Genomic DNA, 23,275 nt, shown 5'->3' on the forward strand with positions numbered 1-23,275 from the left:
CAGTAATATACTCAGGGGATTAGGAAACGCCACTCCTGTAACAAAAAACCAGTCACCACACACTTGGCATCGGAACTCTGTGTTGAAATGTGCTTTTCCATTGTGACTACGAATGAGAGTTCAGAACTTTTATTAGGAAGCGTCTGTTACAGGCAGTGAGAAACCCACATCAGAACAACAGCAGACAGTAAAGCACATGCTTAGCTATCGCAACAGCAGCTTGTAGTGTCAGCTACTGTGTCATTCAGATGACCTCTAAATTATGTCTTTCACGCTTTCACCTAAACAAGTTCTTGAACATGTGTATGAGTTCTGCTAGACATACACTGCTCTCATTCATATACGTACTGTTATTAACAGAGGCTATTATCAATATTAATAAATACTACATTTCTGTTTTACAGAATGTAATCACCTAATTACAGGAAATGTTGTGTCAGATATTCTCCTCAAGGAATGCTGATTTAAATACAAAGTGCTTAAGATTGAACAGCATAATTGAATGCTATGCAACACCATATTTTCTGCTTCAAGTTACTTGTTTTTGTCAACATAAAAGGGAAAAAGACACCATGAAATTATTAGCAAAGCAGGGGATTTTTAGGTTCAAAATAGAAAGTTGTAGCACCTCAATATAATACTTTGGTTATGATAGAGTTTAAGAAATCAAGCACCAAGAAACTGCATTGCCATGACCTATTAGTATCATAGCAGATAGTTTATCTTGAGGTTTTCTTGCAGGAGACAACTTGCATGGTGAACTGCAGTCTTGAAACAGTCCATGAAAGCTGCATGACCTGCAGACATATGTGAGTCATGGCATGCATCACCCTCTAAATACAGTACTTTGTTTGCTCAGAAAGCGCTATTGTACTAGAATAAAACAATTCTTGTTACCTTTGTGTCCTATTCCCTGCCCCACATTTGTATACAACATTAGCACTTAAAACTGATCATTCTTCTTTTAGAATTGTTATGCACAAGTGATGTATATAATTACTTCTAATAAAAGTTATTGCTATCTCTTACAAGAGATTACATATAGTTTTTGAAGAGATTATATTTAGTCATTTCATGTCACACGATTGTTCCTGAATGATATTATCCCACATACAGCAGAAGGTTGAGTCTGTGTAACAGGATAAACAGCATTTTACTCAGTCTCAGTCTTCAAACTTTTCTGTGGTATAAACATTCCATGCAGGTCCAGATGCATTTCTATATTTACTGTGGCTCGGCCCAATTCTTTGAATGTTTTAGCATCCAAGACAAGTAGGAAGGGTGCTTCCTTTGGATCAGACTTCACAACACAGGTCAGAACAATGCCTGTGACATACAAATCAACAATTAGAAGCACATACTAGTTACACTGAGCAGAAGAGAGAACACTGTCAGGAAATGATTCTTGTTTGCTAAGAACACTAGGACACAAACTGAAAGTGCTTACTAGACCAGAAGTCTATTGAGAGTGCTAAAGAACTAATGGATGCTTCTTCTCTGTGTTTTTTTCTAGTCTGCCTGCAGTTTGTTGGGAAGGAAAAAAGTCAACCAACACTAAATCATTTGCCTGGCAGTTTTGGGACTCATGCTGTCAGCCATTTGCCTTTAGAAGGAGTCACCTGTGAACTGGATCAAGATTACAGGGACTTCTGCAGTGCCACTTCATAGAATCATAGAATCATTAAAGTTGGAAAAGACCACTCAGATCATCTAATCCAACGATGCCCCTACCACCGATATTACTAATGGGTTTATTGTTTATGTTAATTATTAACGTTCATGTTTTTATCTGTAACAACACTGACTTTGCATAGCTTCCCCTGCTCCAAACTATTGATAAATCCACCTCCAGGTGGCTCTGAGAAGTCCCAAGCACTGGTTTTATTGTTTATGGCTACCTTGGGACATGACACGAGCTGATTTTGGTCTATAGTTGCTTGGGCTTTTGTCTGCAGGAGTAAAATGGCCGGTGCTAATTTTAATCTCACAGTGGAAGCATAAACCCAGTTTTCTTGACTAAGAACAATGAAACTTGTAAGATTTAATGCAAAACTCATGTAATCCCAGCTTTCAGAACGTTGTTATTTTACCATCATCCTCTTCTTTTGCATCAGGGCTGGGAACGAAAATGGGCTCAGATGGCCAGCAGTGGTCCTCTTCCCAGTGGAGCATTTCCTTTGTCTGGATATTAAATTTTACAATCTAAATCATTGTGACCAGAAAACAAAATGTCAGTGACCCAGACAGTGTTTTATTCCAAAGGTACAAAATGAACAGACTATTGGCATGGGGGACCAGTGCTAAGCATTAAGGAGGAACAGGGCACATGTCATCACAACAAGGAAACACCTGGAAAAATGTTAGGAGGACACATGTAGTGGCTGCATAATCACACAACATTATTTTCATTTCATTTCATTAGCTTACAATTGCACATTTCATTTATGGGCTTTAAGTATTCTGCAAATGCTAACAGATCAAGAGAGAGCCTTAACTATAAATAATGCCCTCACTATACAGAGGAAGAGTCTAAGGCCCAGAACATTTAAGTGACTTGTTCCAATCACTGGTTCTGTGGTAAAGCAGGAAATGGGATTTAAACCTTCTGTTTTCTAATCCTGTGAACTGTTTTCCTTTTATTATGACCTCAGTATTTCTCAAGGCCTTCTATTGTTAAGTTGGGTATATATGCTAACAAAAGGTATTAATAGTGATGTGTAAAGATTAAACCAACGGGGTGAGAATTCCACACAGTTACTGGTATTTACTGAAGGAACACAGTACAGATTTTCATTTCATTAATGGGTCAAGTGCTTGACCAAACCAGTCACCACTGGGGGAGGCATGGCATTGTCAGTTCAATTCTATTAAGACTTTTTCTCTAGCTGCACAGATGCAGTTACATTCTTTTTTGTTTTGACCTTTGGTCAAAAAATATGTTTACAAAAAATGAAGTTAGTCAAATTACTGAAGGAAGAATTTAGATAAATTCTCCCTTCTAACCAAGATCGCAGCAATTTTGCTGACAGACTTCACCTAAGGTTTATCCATGGCTGTCATTGTGCCTGCATTCATTAAAGAGCAAGTGATGTAAAAAAAATAATCTTCTAACAGCATTTTTTATTATATCTAAGTGAAGCTGGCATTATCTGCACTGGAAATCACAAAATTGCAGATTTGTTTGAGCTGCTGTCAGATATGCTGCAATAAATTTTCTTGCATCATACAGAGATCCAGATTTATTTTGTAATCAGTTGTAATAATTATATACAAGAGCACTGTGAACTCAACTTGTGCTGCCTTAAAGTCACAGAGCAAGAATTATAAAGAATAGCTCTGTCATACAATAGCTTTATTTTCAACTATTAATACAGTTTGTCTAATCTATTCATACTCTAGGCTGTCTTATGAAAAGTTGGAATCACAAAGCATTGGCTACCCTCTAAATTGGAACTAGCTAGACAAAGATAAAGCTTCCTGAAAAAAAATTAGGGAGGCTGTTTTAATCATACAAGTAAGCTAACATATATGCACGACTTTTCATCTCCCTGCTTTCAAGTGCTGATATTTATGAACATAGTACCCAACTGCAGTGTCATCATTGAGAAGCTTTAACTTGATATTGAAAAAGAGAGTTTAGTTTCTAGCCTGAGAACCACACACTTTGAATTTGAATCTATGAATGCAGATTAAGCTATATTTGGGGCCAAACGAGTGAAGTGTGGTCTACTTATAACTGCTTAAGTTTGATTTGTGTTCTATGAGTGTAGTTTCTGACTTTGTAAATGTTAATTGTACCTTTGTAGGAACTGGTCTCCACTGGACTTCCGTTGCAAAGACATACTTATACTTCTTGCCATTATAGTCGTAGTTGATGCGAGGCAGTTCTATCCCTGGGTAAAATAAATTTTAAGACTCAGGAACTAGAGAAGAAACATAACTCAAATGTAGATTTACATGGGCCAGTCTTCAGGGAGTTTTGTCCTGTGACAACCCTTGATGGTGTTTAAAAGAGGTGCTGCAGGTTTTGTATGTCTGGATTTCTAAAAAGCTGAAGATGGATATTAACACAACATAATTAGGACGGGGTTGTTCAAAAATGACCACTTTCCATTCAAAGGGATTCATTATACTGGAACTTATGGGGGGGTGTTTAGGATTTTTTCTTCTTTCTTTATAAATTCATGAGATGTGACTGAGATAAAATCGGAGGCTACTGTTCTAAGAAATTACTTTCACTTTAGGTAAATTCATACTTTACACATTCCTGTGATTATCCCCTGAAATAAAGTTTAAAAATCCAATTTCAGTGGCAATCTTTATAAAATACAGCAATAACTGAAGCTACTATTTATAACAGGCCTATTTAAATAAAATTACCCTTCTACAGGTAGATTTGCAGGCCATATTAATAATTGTAAGATCAGACTTGGGATCCTATATTAATATAGAACCAATGTAACTTCAGATATTGAAAGACTTTCACTCCTGATAAATATAATTCTGAGGGGTTCGGGGTCATATATTACTGGATAGACCCAGAGAAGGCAAGTACAGAAGAGGAAGATATTGTCAACATCTGCACTAAACATAATAATTAAAAAATTTGTTTCTCTTGGCTTTTTTATAAAGATCTTATGTATAGGAACAGCTATTTGGCATTATTGGAATGCAGCTATCTGTATGTAAGAGAACATACTTGAGATTTGTATGAATGCCTCACCTTCACACAGTATTTCAGGTTGGCAATAGACGCTGCCATCTTTGTCTTTTACAGCAGTTGCAGTAGAGGGAATTGTGACTAAATTAGAACCTACTTCAGCATCCTGAAAGAGACATATGCTGAAAAAGTGATGTGTTTCTAAGAAGATGCTTCTAATTTAGCTCTACATCAGATTTGGTACTATTATAGACAATTTTGAGATTAAATAATCCAGTTCCTTCTATGGCATTTATCTTGTAACATTAGATTCTGACCTTTTCATTAGAAATCTTGTTATACTCAGAGGATTTTAATATATCACAGAGTAACCATTTTGAATCTCATGAGCCTTCAGAAAGGGTTAGATCGACATGGCTATGTTCCAGAAGCACAAAAAATGGATTACATAGTTTGTGAATTTAATTAATGGAGATGGGTTTCAAGGAATTACATATCAAATTCCCACTAAATGTCACCAAAGTTAATTTTTTTCACACCTGCTATAAATCAAGTTCAAAAATAGGTGTAACGCACTCTTGTTTTTAATAACCTATTGCTAAATTCTTAAGATTGCAGGATAATTTGGATAGCTGGTGTGACCCAACACATCCTTTATCATTGCTGCATTACTGTTTTTAAGACATGAAGAGTGCAGCAAGATTTTAGGATGTAGAAAGAAAAAAGTAGTATCCATTCCAAATGTATCAGGCAGAAACTTGCCCAAGTTGCTGGGCAGTATATAAAATCTTCCCTGCAAACAATGATGTAAAATGATGTTATAAATTAAGCTGAAAGATAAAATCTTTCGTCTTCCTTGTAAATCTCACACTTAAATGAAATCTTACGATTTTAATAAAAACATTGCAACAGTTGGGAGTGTGTGTATATTATATATAGGCTTCCAGTAAAGTGGAAGAATCAGATCTCATACATGCCCTTCCAGTCAACAGCCAAATTGATGCACCTGCTGTATTTCATAGCATCTTGCAAATAATTTTACTGGTTATGGAACTACGTACACTCAAGAGCCCTGTTCTCCACAATGGATCAGAACCTAGACCCACACAACTGCATGTCCAGCTGCTCTCTGCCATTTATTACAACACACACACAAAACAGAACTCCCCCATGCTTTGTGCATATGTTATGTTTAAAGAATCAGAAATTTGCCCATAAGGGCTGGCAAATAACAATCCACCCATTATTCACAGCCATGCACTTTAAATTTCTGATTAAAGAACAGATTAGATAGCCATTTTCTTTCTACCTTGTCATACTGCAGAGGAACAACAAATCGTTTGCTGGTTGGTATGGAGGTAAGCTTGTTGCTCTCTTCAAAATCTTTAGTCAGGTTTTTTAAATAGAACATATCATACAAACTATTGTCTTTGTAAGCAATAATATCAAAAATAATGTGGCCATCCTCTTCATAAGCATTTATATGGTGAAAAAGAACCATAGCATCAGTGTAAAACTTGGTGGATATTTCTTTTTTAGTCTTCTTGTCTACAAAGTGAAACCAAGTCTGAAAGAGAGGAAATGTTATTTAAAACCATTAATGACCAGCAAATAGCTATTTAGGAAACTGATTTCTGACAGTAGCTATCAACACTTTAATGTACTGTCTGTTTCTACTGAAGCATATTAAGAATTTAAGGATTTGCTGCTAAGAGACAAGAGGTTCCAACCTGGAGACCAAAAAATGCAGGAGTAAAATAGGTGTGAAAGTGCTTTAGACTAATTTTACTGTTGCAGATTACTATGTGGGCTAAGCTGAGGATTGAAGTTTTCTGGTAAGACCTGGAAAATCACATGCTCTATTTTTAAGTTATATAAATCTGCCCTCTACCCCAGAATGTCCCAGTTATGGATGGAAATAAGATCCTCAGAACACAGGTTTTTTTCCTCAATTGCCACAGCTAAAGACTCTCCATTTGTAACATGCAACCTTTTCCTCCAGTCTGGCTCTACTATCTGATGCAGTGGGTCTAGAGCAGATCTCATCCACAATTACTTTGTTTGGACCAGGAGCAAAAGTCTGAGTCTCGGATGCTAGTGTGGTTTGGAATTTCTGTGCTAGCACACAATATTTCTAACAATGCCAAACTATCTTCTTTCTCAAGCACTTCAGTGTCAGATATTTGTGACATTTCTGGAGATGGGAGATAGCATCACAAAATACTGCTTGTAAAAAAAAAACAACCAACAAACAACCAAATGGAAGTCAAGGATTGAAAAAAATGAGGGATTTCTGAGCTACATGAAAACCAGACAGTGTGGAAAAGGTCAGTAGGCTGATTCCATTGCTTAGCACTAGGAAAAATACCTTATCTTCCTTATGATAGGCAAGGCAGGAAGCCCAGTTCACTCCTCGGATGTAAGCAGTTGCCATTTTGACAATATCCAGTCTGAAGGGCTGCTCTATGAAGATAATGTAATTTTCTGTGATTCCAAAGCTATGGTAGTAGCTTGGGTGGAGCAGAGAGCGAGAAGGGATGGAGCATACCACTTCCAGATGTTTAAAACAGGATTTCTTCTTTTCTTTTTCTGAACATAAAAGATTAAAAAAAATATATATTAATAACAAATTCCAACCCAATCTCGTGCTTGGATTTCTCCCATGTATGAAGTAGGAAAGAACAAGTTCCTCTTCATTTTATTTGCACTTTCCTATTAAGAAAGCGATTTGTTTCCTCACGCAGAATTAACATGTAAGTTTGTATCTGAGTGAAGCAATGCAGCAATACCACAATGCCATATGGCAGCTTTACAAGGGGGTTCACATGCCCCTGTGTTTATGAACTTCTAAGGACATGTTTCCCGTTTGATCTATACTGACTTCTTTGAGCCCCAGCTAGAAATTACAAACTTATCTTTCAACTGTAGCCAGACTCTTGATTGTTCAACCAAAAGGACAGACATCACATTAGCAGCTAATTTTAAACAACCCAAACAAAGAAGTAAAAGATTGTTTTGAAGGAAGAAGAACAACTGATTTGCTCTGTGAACAAAGGACAATGTTTCAGCAAGGCCTAGTGTAGGCCAGGTAAGAGAAGAATTAATTCTATATTGGGTATTCTTTGGTCTGTTTCCCTATAATCACAACATCAGCTTTTTAAGAGACTTTTCATTTATGAAGAAAATTTACAGCTTCAAGGCATATATACTGCCCTATAGACGAAATTGTGTTCACCCTCCCTCTACACACCACAATACAAAGAATGGAAATTCTTCTAAAAGTTATTTCACTCTAGTAATATTCAAAGTAGAATTCTTCTAAAAGCACGTTCTTCTAGAAAGAAGGCTCTTCATACAGAAATACCCTGCTTACACAGTATTCAAGATGAACCTTTGTAATAGCACACAGACAGACTAAGCAGTTAACATTAAGTTCACAGTAAGTTGTATAAAAATGAATACCATTGGTTTCTAGAAGAGCTGCATCATCACCCCATAACCTCAAAAAGAAAAACAAATTGCTAAGAAGTTTCTAGAAAATACTAGTAAAATACATATCTTACCTGGCACAGAGGAGGGAATTTTATATAGAACGTATTTTGTCTTCCCTTTATCAACTATTGAGGTACCCATGTTGAGAATATTTCCAGCACTGTCATAGTGTGGGTGAGAAGTTGTCAAATTTACAGCTACATATTTGGTGTAGTCAAGCTGGAAAATGATACAATAGGAGATTTTAGAGATGTGTAAAATAATTAAAATTGATCTTGGCTAACAACACAAATCCAACAGCTTTTTAGCACTGGCAGCACCCCATTTTCAAAAGGCCTTGAAATTTAAGCAATTAAGCCAAATGACTTATGTAGATACTCAAATGATTTCCTATTTCAAGGCTAAAACAAATTACAGGATCTCAATTACATTCGCTTCTCTCTTGCAGCCACATAACATAACAGGAGGACTGGCTAAAGAAGTTACTCTGCAAATGCCCAGCAGTTAATTTAGTAGCACTATGAGTCTGGCAATCTCCTGGAGCAAAAAGATTCCTGTTTGATTTAAAGCATGGAAATTGTACTCAGGTTGCATTGCATGCTAGAAAAAAATTCATTGCATATTTCAATATGGCAGGATTTCGTGTTAGGAATTAAGTAATATCCTGCATAAGGTACTTGAAAAGTAGTCATCTAACTGCCCTACTGAATTGTTAATTATGGAAATCACTTGATAACTACAGATGCATTATAACAGAAATAATCATGTCATAAGCATGATACATGGTATCATTCTTGTAACCTTGCTAGATTATGTGAAAATGTACTTGCTGAAAGCCCAGCTTTCCCCAAACTACCTGGGACTAATTTTGAACTCATGAGTTCTTAAAAGTTCTGGTATCTTCACTATTTCAAAAGTAAGGGAATAGTAGAAGAAGAAAAGTATCTTTCCAGTCTTGTGTTCTGCGCATGTTCAAGGATCTTTATGAGTCAGCCTGAAACTTTATTCATTACCAGCTGAAAAATCAGGATGACAGACAGTCATTTTTACCTTCTCTAAGGTCTCTAGAGTCTGTGGGTTAATTTTCCTGATGAAATTAGTCTCACTGGTGGCATAAAAATCATCTCCAGCTTTCATAATGTTGATGAGGCAGTTGTCTGTGAACTCAGGAATGGTGTGAGACAAATATGAGAAAGCCCTGTACAGAGGGAAATGTAATGTTAGTTCATTAGCACAGCAGAGTGAATTAACAGAATTAGCTTTTGCCCCGCGCAAAGCAGAAGTCAGGGGAGCAATGCGGGCTGTGCCTGGCAGCAGGGCACAGAGCTGGGTCTGTCTCTCCCCTCTGTGCACCCTTCTGGCTGGTCCTGCACTGCCTGGGTGGGAAGGGTGGAAAAGCAGGAGAGAGACACATCGTCAGCACCCAAGGTTAAGGCCATGCATACAGGTGGTTTTCTGTGAATAAATGGGCACCTGGGTCCAGTCCTGCTGCCAGCTGTAACACATGCGCTGGTTTATGAGGATGGGCCAGTTACACACTCTCCTGTGCACACCTTCTGAGAGTTTGGCCTAACAGTTTCTACCTAAAAGCTGGTAGGTTTTTCAGGGCACACCTTCATAAAATACATATACTACTTGATGGAATTCTTTTGTTCCCAGTGTTATCCCGTATCACAATTATGATTTCAAAGATGATTCAACTTTACATGTGGGCTAGACAGTTCTCCTTACTCCTGCAGGATTCTATCATATTTCCTGAAACTAAGACGAAGTTGCTTATTTCCTTTTTGAACTTAACATAACAGCGTTACTCTGTTACTGCTGGAAGAAGGAAGAAGTATCTTATCTCAGGATAACAACTTACAACGTGTCAAATATTTTGCAATAACTGTGCATGTGCTCTTACCAAATATGAAATTCAAGGTCACTGGCTGTAGTTCAGACAGGAAGAAGAGATGGGTAAATTACTTGCATTTGTCAGGGAATAGCCAAAGCCAATTTTACATGATAGGTCACACCATGATGGCTTACATTTTACCCCTCCTATACAGCTCATCATCCTTTCTAACAGCATGAAAGCAGCTATTGCAGTTAGCCCAACAGGTTCTGATTTTGTATAGAAATTAGCTCAGGCCTATGGGTGCAGTCTTTCTAATCACTGCACATGACTTAGGAAACAACTGAAATTTTCCATCACTCTTTTTTTAAAAAATAACTTCAATCTGAAAGTTTTTTTGTTTTCAGTTATGTTTTTTTCATTTTGTTGAACAAAATATGTATAAATTCCTTCCCCAACTCTTAATCTTTTCCTTTCCTGATGGTCCCCCCTACAGACTATAATTTTTATAAATGTCTGTGAAATACTTGAAAAAGAAAATATTTGGGTTTTTTCAGAATTACAACAAAATCTACTTTGCAATAGTGAATAAAACAGGTAACACTGCTGATAAAATGAATTTAAAGTATGTGCCTTAGGATAAGCCATACAGTGTACAGTGCCAGATGTATCTCTTGGCCTTGTCAGTATTTGGAAAACTGATTTATAAATAAGTGTCAAGAATAAACAGAAAGACACCTGTGCTGGAGATAGAAAATCTTATTGGAAAAAGCATTGCTTACTTGGCAAATATGTTTTTGCAGGGATCTGGATAAGCCATAGTTCCAAACTCAGACACCACGATTCTGTTTGCTTCTATGTTGCAGTTGTATGTGTCACTTCGGAGGTACTTACTCCTGTAGTAAACTTCACCTAAAAAAGACCAAACAGGTTCCAATTACATTTCACACTGAGTTCTTTAGATACTTAGCATAGGTAAAGTCACAGAAAGAGTTTTCGAGGACATGTCCTTTAACTAGGAAAAGCTTGCAATGGAACCACCAATGCCTTAAAGGCGTTTTCAGCTCTCAACAGAATCCAGGACCCTTCTTGAGGCTTCTGAGATTGGTAACAATTTGTCTAGCTTCCTTAACTCCCAACACATTTGCATAATACTGGAGGATTAGGGAGAGGAAAAGAGGGATTTGTAAACTCTTCTAGTGAACCTAAATAATCTGTGTAAAAATGATCAATTATGCATCAATGTGTAGGCAGTGATAAATGTCCTGTATTGGCAAAATTTAGTTATGAGAGGGTAACATATTGCTTGAAAGAATCAATGTGTATCCTAACCAATTTAATGGACTGCTATACTTGAACTAGCTGAGCTCTGTTTGCTTATGGCAATTTAAAAAAAAAACACTGGTCATTTCTTTATAGGATATTTTGTTAAGGATGTTGAGCTAGACAGGCAAGGAGATCCTGCAGTTGCATTAAATGCCTCCGATCACAGAAACAGAAACTAAAAGGTAAACACTAGGGATGGACTATGGCAGGAGTAAAGTTCAGTTCTTTTACAGATCTATCTTTTTTGCAGCAAGAATCTAGGTGTAGAACATCCTGTCTCACACTGTAAACCAGCTGAACTGGCGAAAAATGCTTAACTGAATCATAAAAGAAAAATTGCTTTGGATAGAGCAGCTGCCTGTTTTCCCTCCATAAAATGACAAGTAGGACTGCTTGTAAGGGTGTCAAGTATACAGAAGTGAGGTTTGATATGTGAAGTGACACAGTGGCCCATTTTCTCTCCTGGCAGCTGTTACAGCTGCAACCAAATCCCAAAAGGGGAATGTTAGTCTTTCCTGAAACTAGGTTGTTCATCCACAACAGAAAAACCTCCGGATATTACAGTAGTTTTGGTTGATCCAGTCTGAAACAATAGAGGTTTTCTTTCTCAACATGGAAGGCAAGGAAGGCTCAGAGCTGGTCACAGGTTATCCTGCAATGCAGGCAATACTGAACTTCAGCACTCCCGAAAAAGAACAACATAATCTGTCGCTGATAACAGCCCTGCAGACATAGCCCTGCTGCTGCTGGGGAGAGTGGGGGGTGAGCATATGTTTGGAGAGACTTTCCCCAAGGCAGTTACCACCTCACTGCAGACCAAACCTGAAACATTCTAGTGCTAATCAACCACAAAACAGAATTAGCCCCACAAGTCAAAGAGATTTGGGTTACTGAGTTTTTGCTAATCTGATGTACAACGACTTACCATTTTTAAATGTAAAGCTATGCAGCAGAGCCAAGCCATCAAACCAGTGGTTATACTTAGTGTCCCCTATGATGTGCATCCCTGGGCCATTTCGGAGAAGTATCCCTTCCAACCAAGTGGGTAACTGACCTATAAATAAAAAGGAGATATCAGAATCCATTTATTTAGGTGAGGGGCAAGTTAGAGGTCAAATTTCCTCAGGACATAGGCTTCATATAGGCAGACAGACTATGGGTGTAGGTCAAATATGTAATAACATATTATGATGGAGTTTTGGTTAATGAAAATATGACCTGCTTAAAAATGTGACACCAGTAACATTCAGCATGAATAATGCCATATGACATTGCTATAAGAAGATGAGACTGCTGGAATGTAGTTTGCTAAATATCAGGAATTAAATAAAGTTGGACCTTACTTTCCTGCACTCAGATTTTAAAGTGATACATTTAAACTCTTTTACTCATGCCAGGAAAAGCTAGAGTTTATCAGAAATAAAAATATTTTATATGACTTGCATTGGCCTTCAGTACACCAATTTAAACTTCAGGATAAATGAATTCCAGTAAAAAGTTCATCAATTAAATTGCACACCATAATGTAGTGTCATTTTGGGACTGGTTTTGTGACACCAGTTAGAATGTTGGTGTTTAAAACACAGATAAAGGGTAGGAATATTATACTGAAAATATATATAAGAACTTTTTGGGTTTGGATATGAAATGTGACTCATCAAATCCCTGCAAGAAATACATTACTTACCTTTTGACACACAGAATAACAATTACAGAATGTCATTCAGGTTTAGGAGCTGGACAAAAGCATATCAGTTATTAAATTAAAAGCTCCACTGGCTTCTTTGTGTATATGCCTTCTGTAGGAATATTTAAGATCACATACTACTTTTCCACACAGTTCCTGCACTGAACATTGTCTCCGCATAAAAAGCTATTCAGAACTTTTAATTCTCTTTATCATCTAGTGTGTGATCTCATATTGAATATGTTGACACACTCTGTTACTAATATTCCCTTTACAGCAGGTGGAAATGTCCTCCCATGGAAATATTTTATTTTATCAAAGCTGAAGCAGTTGCAGAGAGGTAACAAGACTTTCTGAGACTATGGACTTGATGCTGCTTCTGAGACTTCTGAAACTGCAGTGTCATTTCTGGCATAATTCCAGTATGAAAAGCAGGGAGTAAAGGGTCATCTAGTGAGGTTTTCCGATGAAAATTCATCTTTGTGGAAATTAGGAATTTCTATAAATCCCACTGGGTACCAATCAGCATCCTAAAGTGCTTAAATAGCTTTAGAAACCTGGACCTTATACTTTTTTTGCTTCAAGATTTATCTGAAGTGGAAATACCGATACTTCTCTGTAGCACATGAGGACACCACAATGACACTGTAAAATCCCAAAATATTTGGAAGTTTATTGATTACCATAGCAACAGAGTCTCATACAATCACATGGCTGTACAGTGTTTAGGACAGCATGAGTTAAATTACAGCTGGCATTATAAATATGAGGTCATGTTTACAGTGTACATATTGAGTAACAAGACACATACTGGCAGAGCTCAGGGCCACCAAAATATTTAAAGAGGTCCAGGTTCTCTGTTTTCATCATTGGTAAATACCAAAAACAGAGATCATTACCAGTGATGGAATATTTTGTGTACACAATTTTATTTACTGAAATACACAGTCTTTGTTCCAATAAGCCTTTACATAATGTAGATTGGGGCTGATAAATGGGGTTTTATTGCAAACAACTTCAAATGTATCAAGAATAATTTTTTATCTTGAGTAAAAAAAAGGCATAAACTCACCCTAAATTATAGGAAAGCACTTTGTCTGACTTGAAACATCTTTCCCAATTCAGCCACCATACTGAACAACAACAACAAAGCCACGCAAGTTTTGTCATCTTTTTAAGTGTCATACTTGGGGAGTAACTTTAAAATTGAAATTAGATGCATACCATTTCTTGGACTACATATTAAAAAATGCAGCATATATTTACTCAATAGGGGTTCTCAGTAACAAACGTAGCTGTAGCAAAAAACTTCTGTAAAGTAAAAAAAGCAGTACAATAATAGATTGACCAAGTGTTCATCCCCACAGAGCCACTTTAAACTATCTCCCTGCAGGATACTCTTCAGTTTTTACCAGATTAACATTTGTACCCTCTTTTTAACAGCACAGGGTGGCATCCACTACTGCTGCTTCTCTAAGAAATTAAATTTTAGTGACCCTCTCCAGAAAGCACAGTGTGAGCAGACAGAGGAGGATAGGGAAGGGTTACAGAGAGGAGAAACCGAAAGCCCAAGCAGAGCTGGGGGGAAGGGGGGTTACCAGATTAAATCCCGATTTTGGCCCTCACCACCAACTTCAGTGAATTCTGTTCAAACAGATTCTTTGGAAAAGTACATAGAAATGCCCATAAAGTGAGAAAAATCCCACAGTCAGGGCACAAATATTTCCTGAGCTCAATCCTTCAAACAAAATTCCGTTATGTTCCTTGCTTTCTCAGTTTCGCTTTCAAGTGTTGTCTTTGGGGAACAAGTGTTTCAGTCTTTACATCTTTGAAAACACCAAATTAACTTTACATATTAGAACAGATTTTCTTTCACTTACCTTGCACCTCAGCTTTTATGGGCTCTGGATGTTCTTCTTTATTTTTCCCAAATATCGTATCCATCTCTCATGTAATAATCAGTTTCTGTGTCCTGTACCCAGCTGCTCCTGCAGCCCTAGTGGTCCCTTCCTGTCTGGGCTAGGAACAGCTCTTTCCTGTTACATATAAAGATAAGGTCAAAGTGCAATGCGAGCTAGTGGCTGGTGGCTTATAGATTGACAATTTATAATAGCTGATCTTTAATCCCTAGCACATACACTAGAATTCTTGCACATTCTCATTAAAATTAACTCTTTCATTGATTCAAAAAGAAGCAAGAAAAACATAACTCGCCTGTTTGCTCCTTATGAAGCAATCTGAAGCAGCAAGGCACAATACCCAGTGAGGTAGAACGGCTCCAAATCATCTTCAGTATTTCAGGTAAAATTTTGGACACTGCTTAGAGCGGAGTTTGCCCCATTTGGCAGGCCAGGAGAGAAGGAGAAAAGAAATCTCTCTCCACTCTTCTGAATTTGGCTCTTTGCGAGTAACAAACATTTCAGAGCAGGGTGCCATCCTTTTCTTTGCATTCTGTGAAATTTAAACTGGGCTGTTCTATTAATTAACAAAATATCATCACTGAACAGCCCGGTGCTGTATTTCTTTATATACATGCTGTTCCAGAGTGAACTGAGTGCCACATCTTTGAATTAAATATCTTTTCACAAATAATCACTATAACATACTCTCCCATATGTGACCTGAATCTACTCCGTGAAAGCATGGCAGGAATCATTAAAAATAAGAGGGATTCTTAACATCATGCTTTTGTTTCTAGATAAGGTACTTAACTGAGTACAATGTTGTTAATTTTAAAATCCTCTAGGAAAAGAATTATTTCAATATAAAGCATGTGATTGCAGAGCAAATCATAGGCTCCATTGAACATGAAGGATAAAAAGGTTCTTTGCCAATTATATATTATGCAATTTCATATGAGGTTACCCTAAAATCCGATTTTTTCAGCTAAACCACCTTTGTTCCCAAAATGTTATAACACCACTTCTTAAGTCTTTTATAACTATATAGATTTATTTTATTTGAAACACAATTTGTGCTACACTTCATTGCTCTAAGAGACTTGCTGCACTCATACCTTGCTTCTCTCTTTTGAAGCTATTGTCTGTTTGATGGTCTATCTTCACTGCAGCAGATCATCAGGACAGCATGCCTTTGTCTCAGTTTGGGAAGCACTGACACAAACAGCTGAGAACAAATAAAAAAACAGATTTAAAAAAAAGAAAATATATTGATTTTGTTTGAGTCAGTAATATTAATAAACAGCATGATTGAACCAGAATGGAGATGAAGGGAATCAAAGTCCACATACATAAACATATGTAGATATATATGCACACCAACACACACTATATGTATGTATATGTATATATGTACATATGTGACAGAGTGCGTGTGTGTGTGCATTGAGAGGTGTTCTTAATTGTACACACAAAGTCAAGAGAGGTATTTTTAAGCCACGTTAGAGACTGAAAAGGATCTGGAAAAAAAGGAAAGCCACTTAACTCTATTTCCACTAAGCCATGGGGATGTTTCTTCTGTCCATGGTGTTCTGCTTTGCTTTAACACGTTCTCTTCCACCTATCTTCAGCCATTACATGACCACAGTTCTTAAAGCTGCAGTTTTAATGACATGATCTGTGAGTGGTCTGCCCTGCAGGAGGGCTCAGCAGATTTCCATAAAGCAAGCAAGCAATAGAAAAAATCAATTTGAACCACCTTTGCCCTTCTTCACCATGGCTGTTGATCTAATGTAAGACTCAGCTAGGATGAGGTAATTGGAATCCTTGTTAAAAGTTGTTTGAATGGAAGAACAAGGAGCTGAAGATATCTAGCAGCTTTTAAAAATAACCCAGATGTGCTTTGGTGGCTAATTTCAGGCGTTAGTGCCTGAAAGTTTTGTCCTGAATTTGTACAACTTAAATAAGGTGGCACTGTAAAGGTAATTTTTCCTGCTTGTCAGAGAAAATTTCTTTATTTAGCAGTATATCACATTTTTCTGTTGTTTTCATCATGTTAATACAGATAAGCAGTAAGTAAGGAGAAATTAATATTCCTAACTGTGTAATTTCTCCTGTTTTACATTAAAATGGAGAAATATAAACATATTGATTTATAATTATAACATGTCATTATCATCAGAAGTAGATGTGGATTGGGTGACTTCTCTTCTTTTATTATTTCACAGTTTCTTCTCCCTTTGTAGAAACACATTTGATGGGAGAGAATGGAGGAGGGTCTAGAATTCCATGTTCCCAAGAACACAGAGGAAATACAACCCTCTCTGGAGAGACTACCCCAGCTGTCTGACCTTGGGTTTACCAGACACACAGATATAATGTTTACTACAACTCAGGGAAACTGTCTGCTTACTTTTCGCAGTAAGGAGCATTTAAAACATAGGCCTTAATGCAAATGAGCCAATCCCATGGTTTGAATAGCCTCTTCTGACTCTTCACCTTACTTACAAACACTATCCAGTTGCAGAATCCTTCAAGTACAAATCTCCCAACTGAATCTACCATTTCTCCCCACAGTTTCCTCTCTCTGTTCAACCCTCATGACAACATTTTTCAAGTTATCAGCTCCCCACCCTAGGCAGGTCTTCTTCACTGGATTTTCTTCTGCTTTAAACAATTGTGGTGAAGGCTACAAGCTGTTTCCTCTTGGGTTGTTTTTGCTTTCACTTCCCTCCAGTCTTTGCGTGCCTTGAACTTCTTTCCCAAACTTAAAAAGGGCCTGAAGCCATCTCTGGAGCAAAGCACTACCCCACCCAGCACTGGTCTGGCTGTGTGTTCTGTGGCCAGGCAAGGCTGGGGATGACATTTAGAGTGTGATGTCTGTGCTCAATGGAAACACAAGGCTCCTCACAAGGCAGAGGAGCTGCTTAACTGTTTCTAGAATAAAAATAACGTCATTGCCATGTGTCTACCTTTGTACTTTTGGTTCACTTACACAAGAAGCAAATAATTTACTCGTTATCTATATATCAAAATAGAAGTACTTAAATTACTTTAATCTCAACCTTTCTGTTATAAAATCTGAATCTTAATTAAAGCCATTAACAGAGGTCAAATTACCTCAATATGAATTTAAGCTGTGCTAAGAACTGTCAACTATCAACTGTTACCTATCATTACCAAATAAAGACTCCAGTAGTAAAACCAATAGGAACTTAAAATTGCTATCTCACTGTGCCAAGAGATGTAAATTCTAATCTTTGTTAAACACTCTCTTATTGACATGATCTCCTTTCAAAAGAAATACCACCAATGCTATCTAGGAATATTTCTCTGGCACTGTCCAAGTTTAATTGCAAACACAAACTACTATTATAGTTTGTTCACATTTAAATAACAGTAGTTTCTATATATTTTTTGTTTAGATCAAACCAGTTTTGATAGTATTGTTTGGATCAAAATAACTATTTTTGTGAGATTTTAATCTTCTTGATGAGATTTTAATTTTTTGTGAGATTTTTCTGAGATTTCAGTATTTTAAACAAAAAATACTATTTTCTTTTAGTACAGTCATATTTAATAGATATCACCAGAAATACAATTCATTTAAATAAAAAGATACTGCAACTTAGTGTTAAGACTCTTCAAGTGCTGAAGCCCAGAACTGCTGGCCCACTCGTGCTAGTATCCAACCAGACTGAGCTCACCCACTCATCTTACTCCCCAAGCATTTAAACAGTCGACATCCAAACAAGCAAATAGCCACAGCACCTACATAAACTTCCTCACTGTAAGGCTTCTATAAACTTAGCTGCATCTTTCAACATCCCCAGACTATTTACATGTTTTAATATTTAATAAGTTACACAGTTCAGTAATGTGTTTTCAAGTGGGCAGAATGACAACATGAAGGTTGGCGTTCCCTTCCATGACTGAGGTGTAGAAATGGTGTTACAGACATTTACAGGGACAGAAGTTAATGCTGCTACACACTGTCCTGCCTTTTAGCCTACTGTGCCTCTATGTGAGAACATAAAAGAAAAAATAAAAAGAAGTTTTTTCTGGTTTTAGTCAGATGTCAACTGAGTGCTTAACACAAAATCAGTGTTTCTGAATGTAAAGGCTGCTGCATCTCCTGTCTTCCCATTGTAGGGATTGTGAAGCTGATCTCTTTTGTAGGATGTTGGGTATCTATTACTAAGAGACATTATTGATGAAAACAACCCATAACACAGCTTTTTCTTTCTGTTTTCATGTCCTGTAAGCTCAGAAATAGCTTATAACATGCAGAAGAAAAATGTGTACGAAATGTGATAAAACAAACAAGACTGCACTGCCTTGGAAATCTCTCCAGTCTTATGCTTATGGAAATCTGGAGCCACTGCAAAGACACCAGTTGAGTTGTGATGGCTGTAGATTCAGATCCAAGCAATTTTTTTTTGCCTCTTGTGTGTGCCAGCATAAGTTCAGTCCATTTGTACCTACCAGTTAATGTGTTACCTACCCAAAGAGGGTACCTTTAATCCTTAGAACAGTTCTCTCATTAAGATAATGGCACATCTAAATTCTTCCGCTTAGTCAGTCATGATCATAAGAACACATGAGGTGTCAGCAGATGCTGCAGATAGCTCTGCTACTTTCTATGTGAATTCAAAGCTAACCTTAGCCATCAATAACCCTAGTTCAATTAATGTTCTTATCCCCTTCTTCCCCGGTAGTCAAAGTTCTGCTGTGGAAGGCAATAAAACATAGGAATTATCTGGGAAAGGGAGGGAGAACTGAGGCATCAACAGTATGGCAGGTAAGGAAAGTCAAGCTACGAGACCAAAGGCTTGCGAGATGCTTCTGAAGGGACAGTTCCTAGGAGAAGATCCTCAGGGACTTATCCAGGCAGCAATTGTACAGAAGCTGACCATACACATCCTCTAAACAGAAATGATGTCCAACACAGCAACTCCTGAATGCAGGGCTATTATCTTTATCTTGACCCCATCATGCCAGGCATGAATGTCTAATTTAATTACCGCACCCTGTAAAGATAAGAAGTGTTTTCCGTGTTTTTCTAAACAAAGATAAGATCAAAGTTGCAACTTGGCAAGGCTCACTGATAAGTTCACTGTGTTGCCACATGGAAAATTAGACAGTAGAACAACAACAAAAATAAACCCTTTTGAGTCAGCAAATAACCAGGTCTCACTATCAGGACAAGCAAGCCAGGAGAGCAGCAAGGAAGGAATCGTGACTGTGAACACCTTAAGTTGGCTGGAAAGATGTAAGATGTAGGTGCACCTAGGGGCTTTTCTCCATCCCTTTCTGGTCAGTCTGCTCAGTACTTCCCACCTATTTGGGTAATAATGAAACAGATCCTTTCAAAAGGCAGTTCTGCACACTGCAGAGATGTATGTGAGGAACTAAAATGGATCACTCATGATCTTGTCTCTAGTTAATGATACCCAGAAATCTTCTTTTGTCCACTTCAAATCCAGTGTAATATAAATCAGTTTTCCATTTATGATTATTCAATTCATAGAACAGAGAGATATTTCTACTCCTGATAAAATCTACACATTACATTCAGTAATATTCAGAAATGTAAAGATGGTAATATCCTCCTGTAGAGTGTAAATTTACTTGCTCTTCCTCAAGGCAAATGAACAACAGCCAAAATGAATGGAGGTGTGATTTATTTCTTCCCATTGGCAGCTCTTCACTTCCTTAACTCTTTAAATCTACTACTTTCTGGCCTCTGCTAAGGATTGTCAAGCTATTCTGCTGTGCTGCAATGGCCTTTTGAGTCACAGGATGCTCTTAGGCTGTCATGATGCAGATGTAATCTGCAGTAGGCTACAAATCAGGATCACCTTGAAGTCAGTGATGGCACCTCTCCTTGTCAACACACCAAGCTCTTCAATAGCCCAGTGAAATCCTGAAACTGATTTTTCTCAGGTCTGGGACACTGAAGTTCAGTATTTTTCAAAAATTTCAATCCTGTCCTTGCTGCCTAATTTGAGGCTGATTTGCAGAGGTGTCAAGGCAAGCCTACCACATGTACATATGTTAGGTAAGATGAGTGCTCATCTTGTGTTCTTCAACAATTTAGACATATAAAGCTAAACTTTCCAAATGGTGCATAATTTACATATATAAGCTTAGATTTAATTTTTAAAAGAAACAAAAAAGTGATTATGAGTACTTTGAGATTTGGTTACCAAAACTGAGCTGGTTGTAAATGGATTCAATTTTTAGCACTGGTGAACAACATCCAGAAGGTTCCCTCACAGAAACAACAACATAGGCCACCATTATTTTTTTTTTCAACACCGATGAACTTTTTCAGCACCTTAAAATACACTTCAAATTTCTTTCACCTCAACAACTTCTAATTCCAACAACAAAAGCAACAACAACAAATAATAAACTGTGAACAATCCATTTGAAAAGCAGAAATAAATCATTGATGTTTTATATAGCACAATGCTTTCTGAAGAAACTTTGTCTTGAGGGCCACCATCTGCTATTACTCATAAGGGCAAGTTAGGACTCTGGAAGAGATCTACTGAGCCCCCTAAAACATTTCTGAGAAAAACCAAAGACTTATTCCAACAGAGGCAAGAGAGTTCACAAACAAAGGAGTTATTCATAGCTTTATCACAGCTTGGAGTGAGGGTGTGAAAATACCAAAAAAGCTTTGTCACTAATTTCTAGTCAAAGCTTGCAAAACACGATTGCTTTGCAATCCTTATTTTAGCTGGTGAATATGTTTTAGTTTAAGTCACTGGTACATGGCACATGCTGAAGGGTGGTTGCTACATCAGCCTTTCAGGCAGGCAGCTATAACTGAAGAAGGATTACCAAGTTTTGGCTATATGCAAAAGGCTCACATTTCCTTAAAACAGTGCTTATATACAGACTTCTATTTTGTGAGTCTACCCCAGTTCTTCAAAACTTCCCTGAAGATACTGGAGGGGCTTTACACACCTGTTTGGGGTCAGCTCCACTCCCATGGGCATCCAGAAGAGGATAACTTACTGTAATTGCCAACCACCCCCTTGAGACAATGAGAGAAGCTTATTTAAGCTCTTCTGTGACTCCCTATTGAAACATGCAAGATGAGATTACACAGTCAGGTGTACCATTTTGGCTCTTCCACACTAGCATATGTGGATATTTAAGTATCTTCTTAAACTATTTAAATTATTTCAATTCAGCTAGCTACACAAAGGCAAAGAGTGAAAAAAGCTTAATAAACCATTATACTGTGAAGCTTCCATTTGTACTTCTAGCATAAGAAAACTATTTTTAAGAAACACCTTTCTGTTGAGGAAAAAAGCAAAAAAGCCTGTTTCCTGCAAAATGGTAAATTCAGAGAGCCCTGTTTATTTGAAATCAAACCATTTTTTCAGTTATGAATGTAACGGGCTTTCAGGAAATTTCTGTATTCCTGAGAACACTAATTGCTAATTTTGATGCTTTTAACACAGTGCTTTCTTTTCTGTAAATGGACAGACAGGTTTACTGGGACTAAAATACATGAAGTTAACAAACTACAGAAGGGGGAAACCATCTTCCATTCCCCATCTGCTGCAGGCAGTTGAAGAGTTACTTACAGTAACTGTAGATCAGGAAAAAAAATTAACACTGCTGGAGAAATTGCCAATAGTAGACTCACCTGTAAAGCTTGGCTGTATTTGTAGACATTTCCAAAGATTATTTGTTCTTTTTGTAGGCCTGCTTCAAAATCCATCAAACCAGAGACAAGACTTTCATTAATTTCACTGTCTTTGGAGCAGATTCAAAGCATAGCTTGTGGTACCTCTAGCTCTGGCATTTTTAGCATTATTTTTGTGTAGTCAACTTTCCAGTTGCAGAGTGGGAACTGGATGTTACAAAATCCATTCATCACAAATGTGAGTCAATGGCACCTACTGGAAATGCACAGTCCGTATCACCAAGCCAGATACACTTAAGTACAGTCTCCTCCATCACATCTGTTTTCAGAAACAGGCTGTGTTTCTCATATCTAAGAGGACAAAGTGGAAGGGCTGGCTGCCAGCTTCTCCAACGCTTGGCAAGTCAGCATGGCCCAAGAAGCAGCAAGGACTCTGAAGGAAATGTCATGAAAATATACAGTGGCCAACTGAACTGCACCTGCCCTCAGCTCTGACTTTTGCAATAGTTTGAATATAAAAGAGTTGGGTTGGGGGTTCCCAAATTGAAGCCTATGAAGTTTTGTATGCAGCCCAAAAGAGACTCCTATTTTGCAGATACCCTCAACAGAACCAGATGATCATCATAGTTATATGGTCTCTTCCAGGAAGTGAATGAGTATCTGGGCAATGACCGGGCCAGATCCATCAGATAATTAGAGTATGGGA

General features: G+C 37.5%; 1 protein-coding gene across 1 annotated transcript; it reads right to left on the reverse strand.

The window, feature by feature from the left end:
• Positions 1 to 69: 69 nt before the first annotated feature.
• On the reverse strand, positions 70 to 14,970 carry BCO1 (beta-carotene oxygenase 1). Its single transcript, XM_084269878.1, has 11 exons — positions 14,883 to 14,970; positions 12,241 to 12,369; positions 10,772 to 10,901; positions 9,203 to 9,350; positions 8,224 to 8,371; positions 7,029 to 7,249; positions 5,970 to 6,227; positions 4,724 to 4,826; positions 3,799 to 3,893; positions 2,091 to 2,202; positions 70 to 1,326 (listed from the first exon to the last, which is right to left on the reverse strand). Exons 1-11 carry the CDS (start codon positions 14,944 to 14,946, stop codon positions 1,154 to 1,156), a joined length of 1,581 nt encoding a protein of 526 aa, XP_084126004.1. The 5' UTR covers positions 14,947 to 14,970; the 3' UTR covers positions 70 to 1,153.
• Positions 14,971 to 23,275: the final 8,305 nt, after the last annotated feature.

This window comes from Gallinula chloropus (assembly GCF_964237585.1).
Source record: "Gallinula chloropus genome assembly, chromosome: 13".
In the NCBI taxonomy this organism is placed as follows: domain Eukaryota; kingdom Metazoa; phylum Chordata; class Aves; order Gruiformes; family Rallidae; genus Gallinula; species Gallinula chloropus.

What these genes read in the sequence shown, in the direction of transcription:
- BCO1 (XM_084269878.1), bottom strand. Translation starts at nt 14,946, where the DNA reads ATGGATACGATATTTGGGAAAAATAAAGAAGAACATCCAGAGCCCATA. An exon ending in CTCTAGAGACCTTAGAGAAG is followed by an intron (nt 8,372 to 9,202) that starts GTAAAAATGACT and finishes ATCATTTTCCAG; the next exon opens with CTTGACTACACCAAATATGT. An exon ending in AATTCCCTCCTCTGTGCCAG is followed by an intron (nt 7,250 to 8,223) that starts GTAAGATATGTA and finishes TTTTATGTTCAG; the next exon opens with AAAAAGAAAAGAAGAAATCC.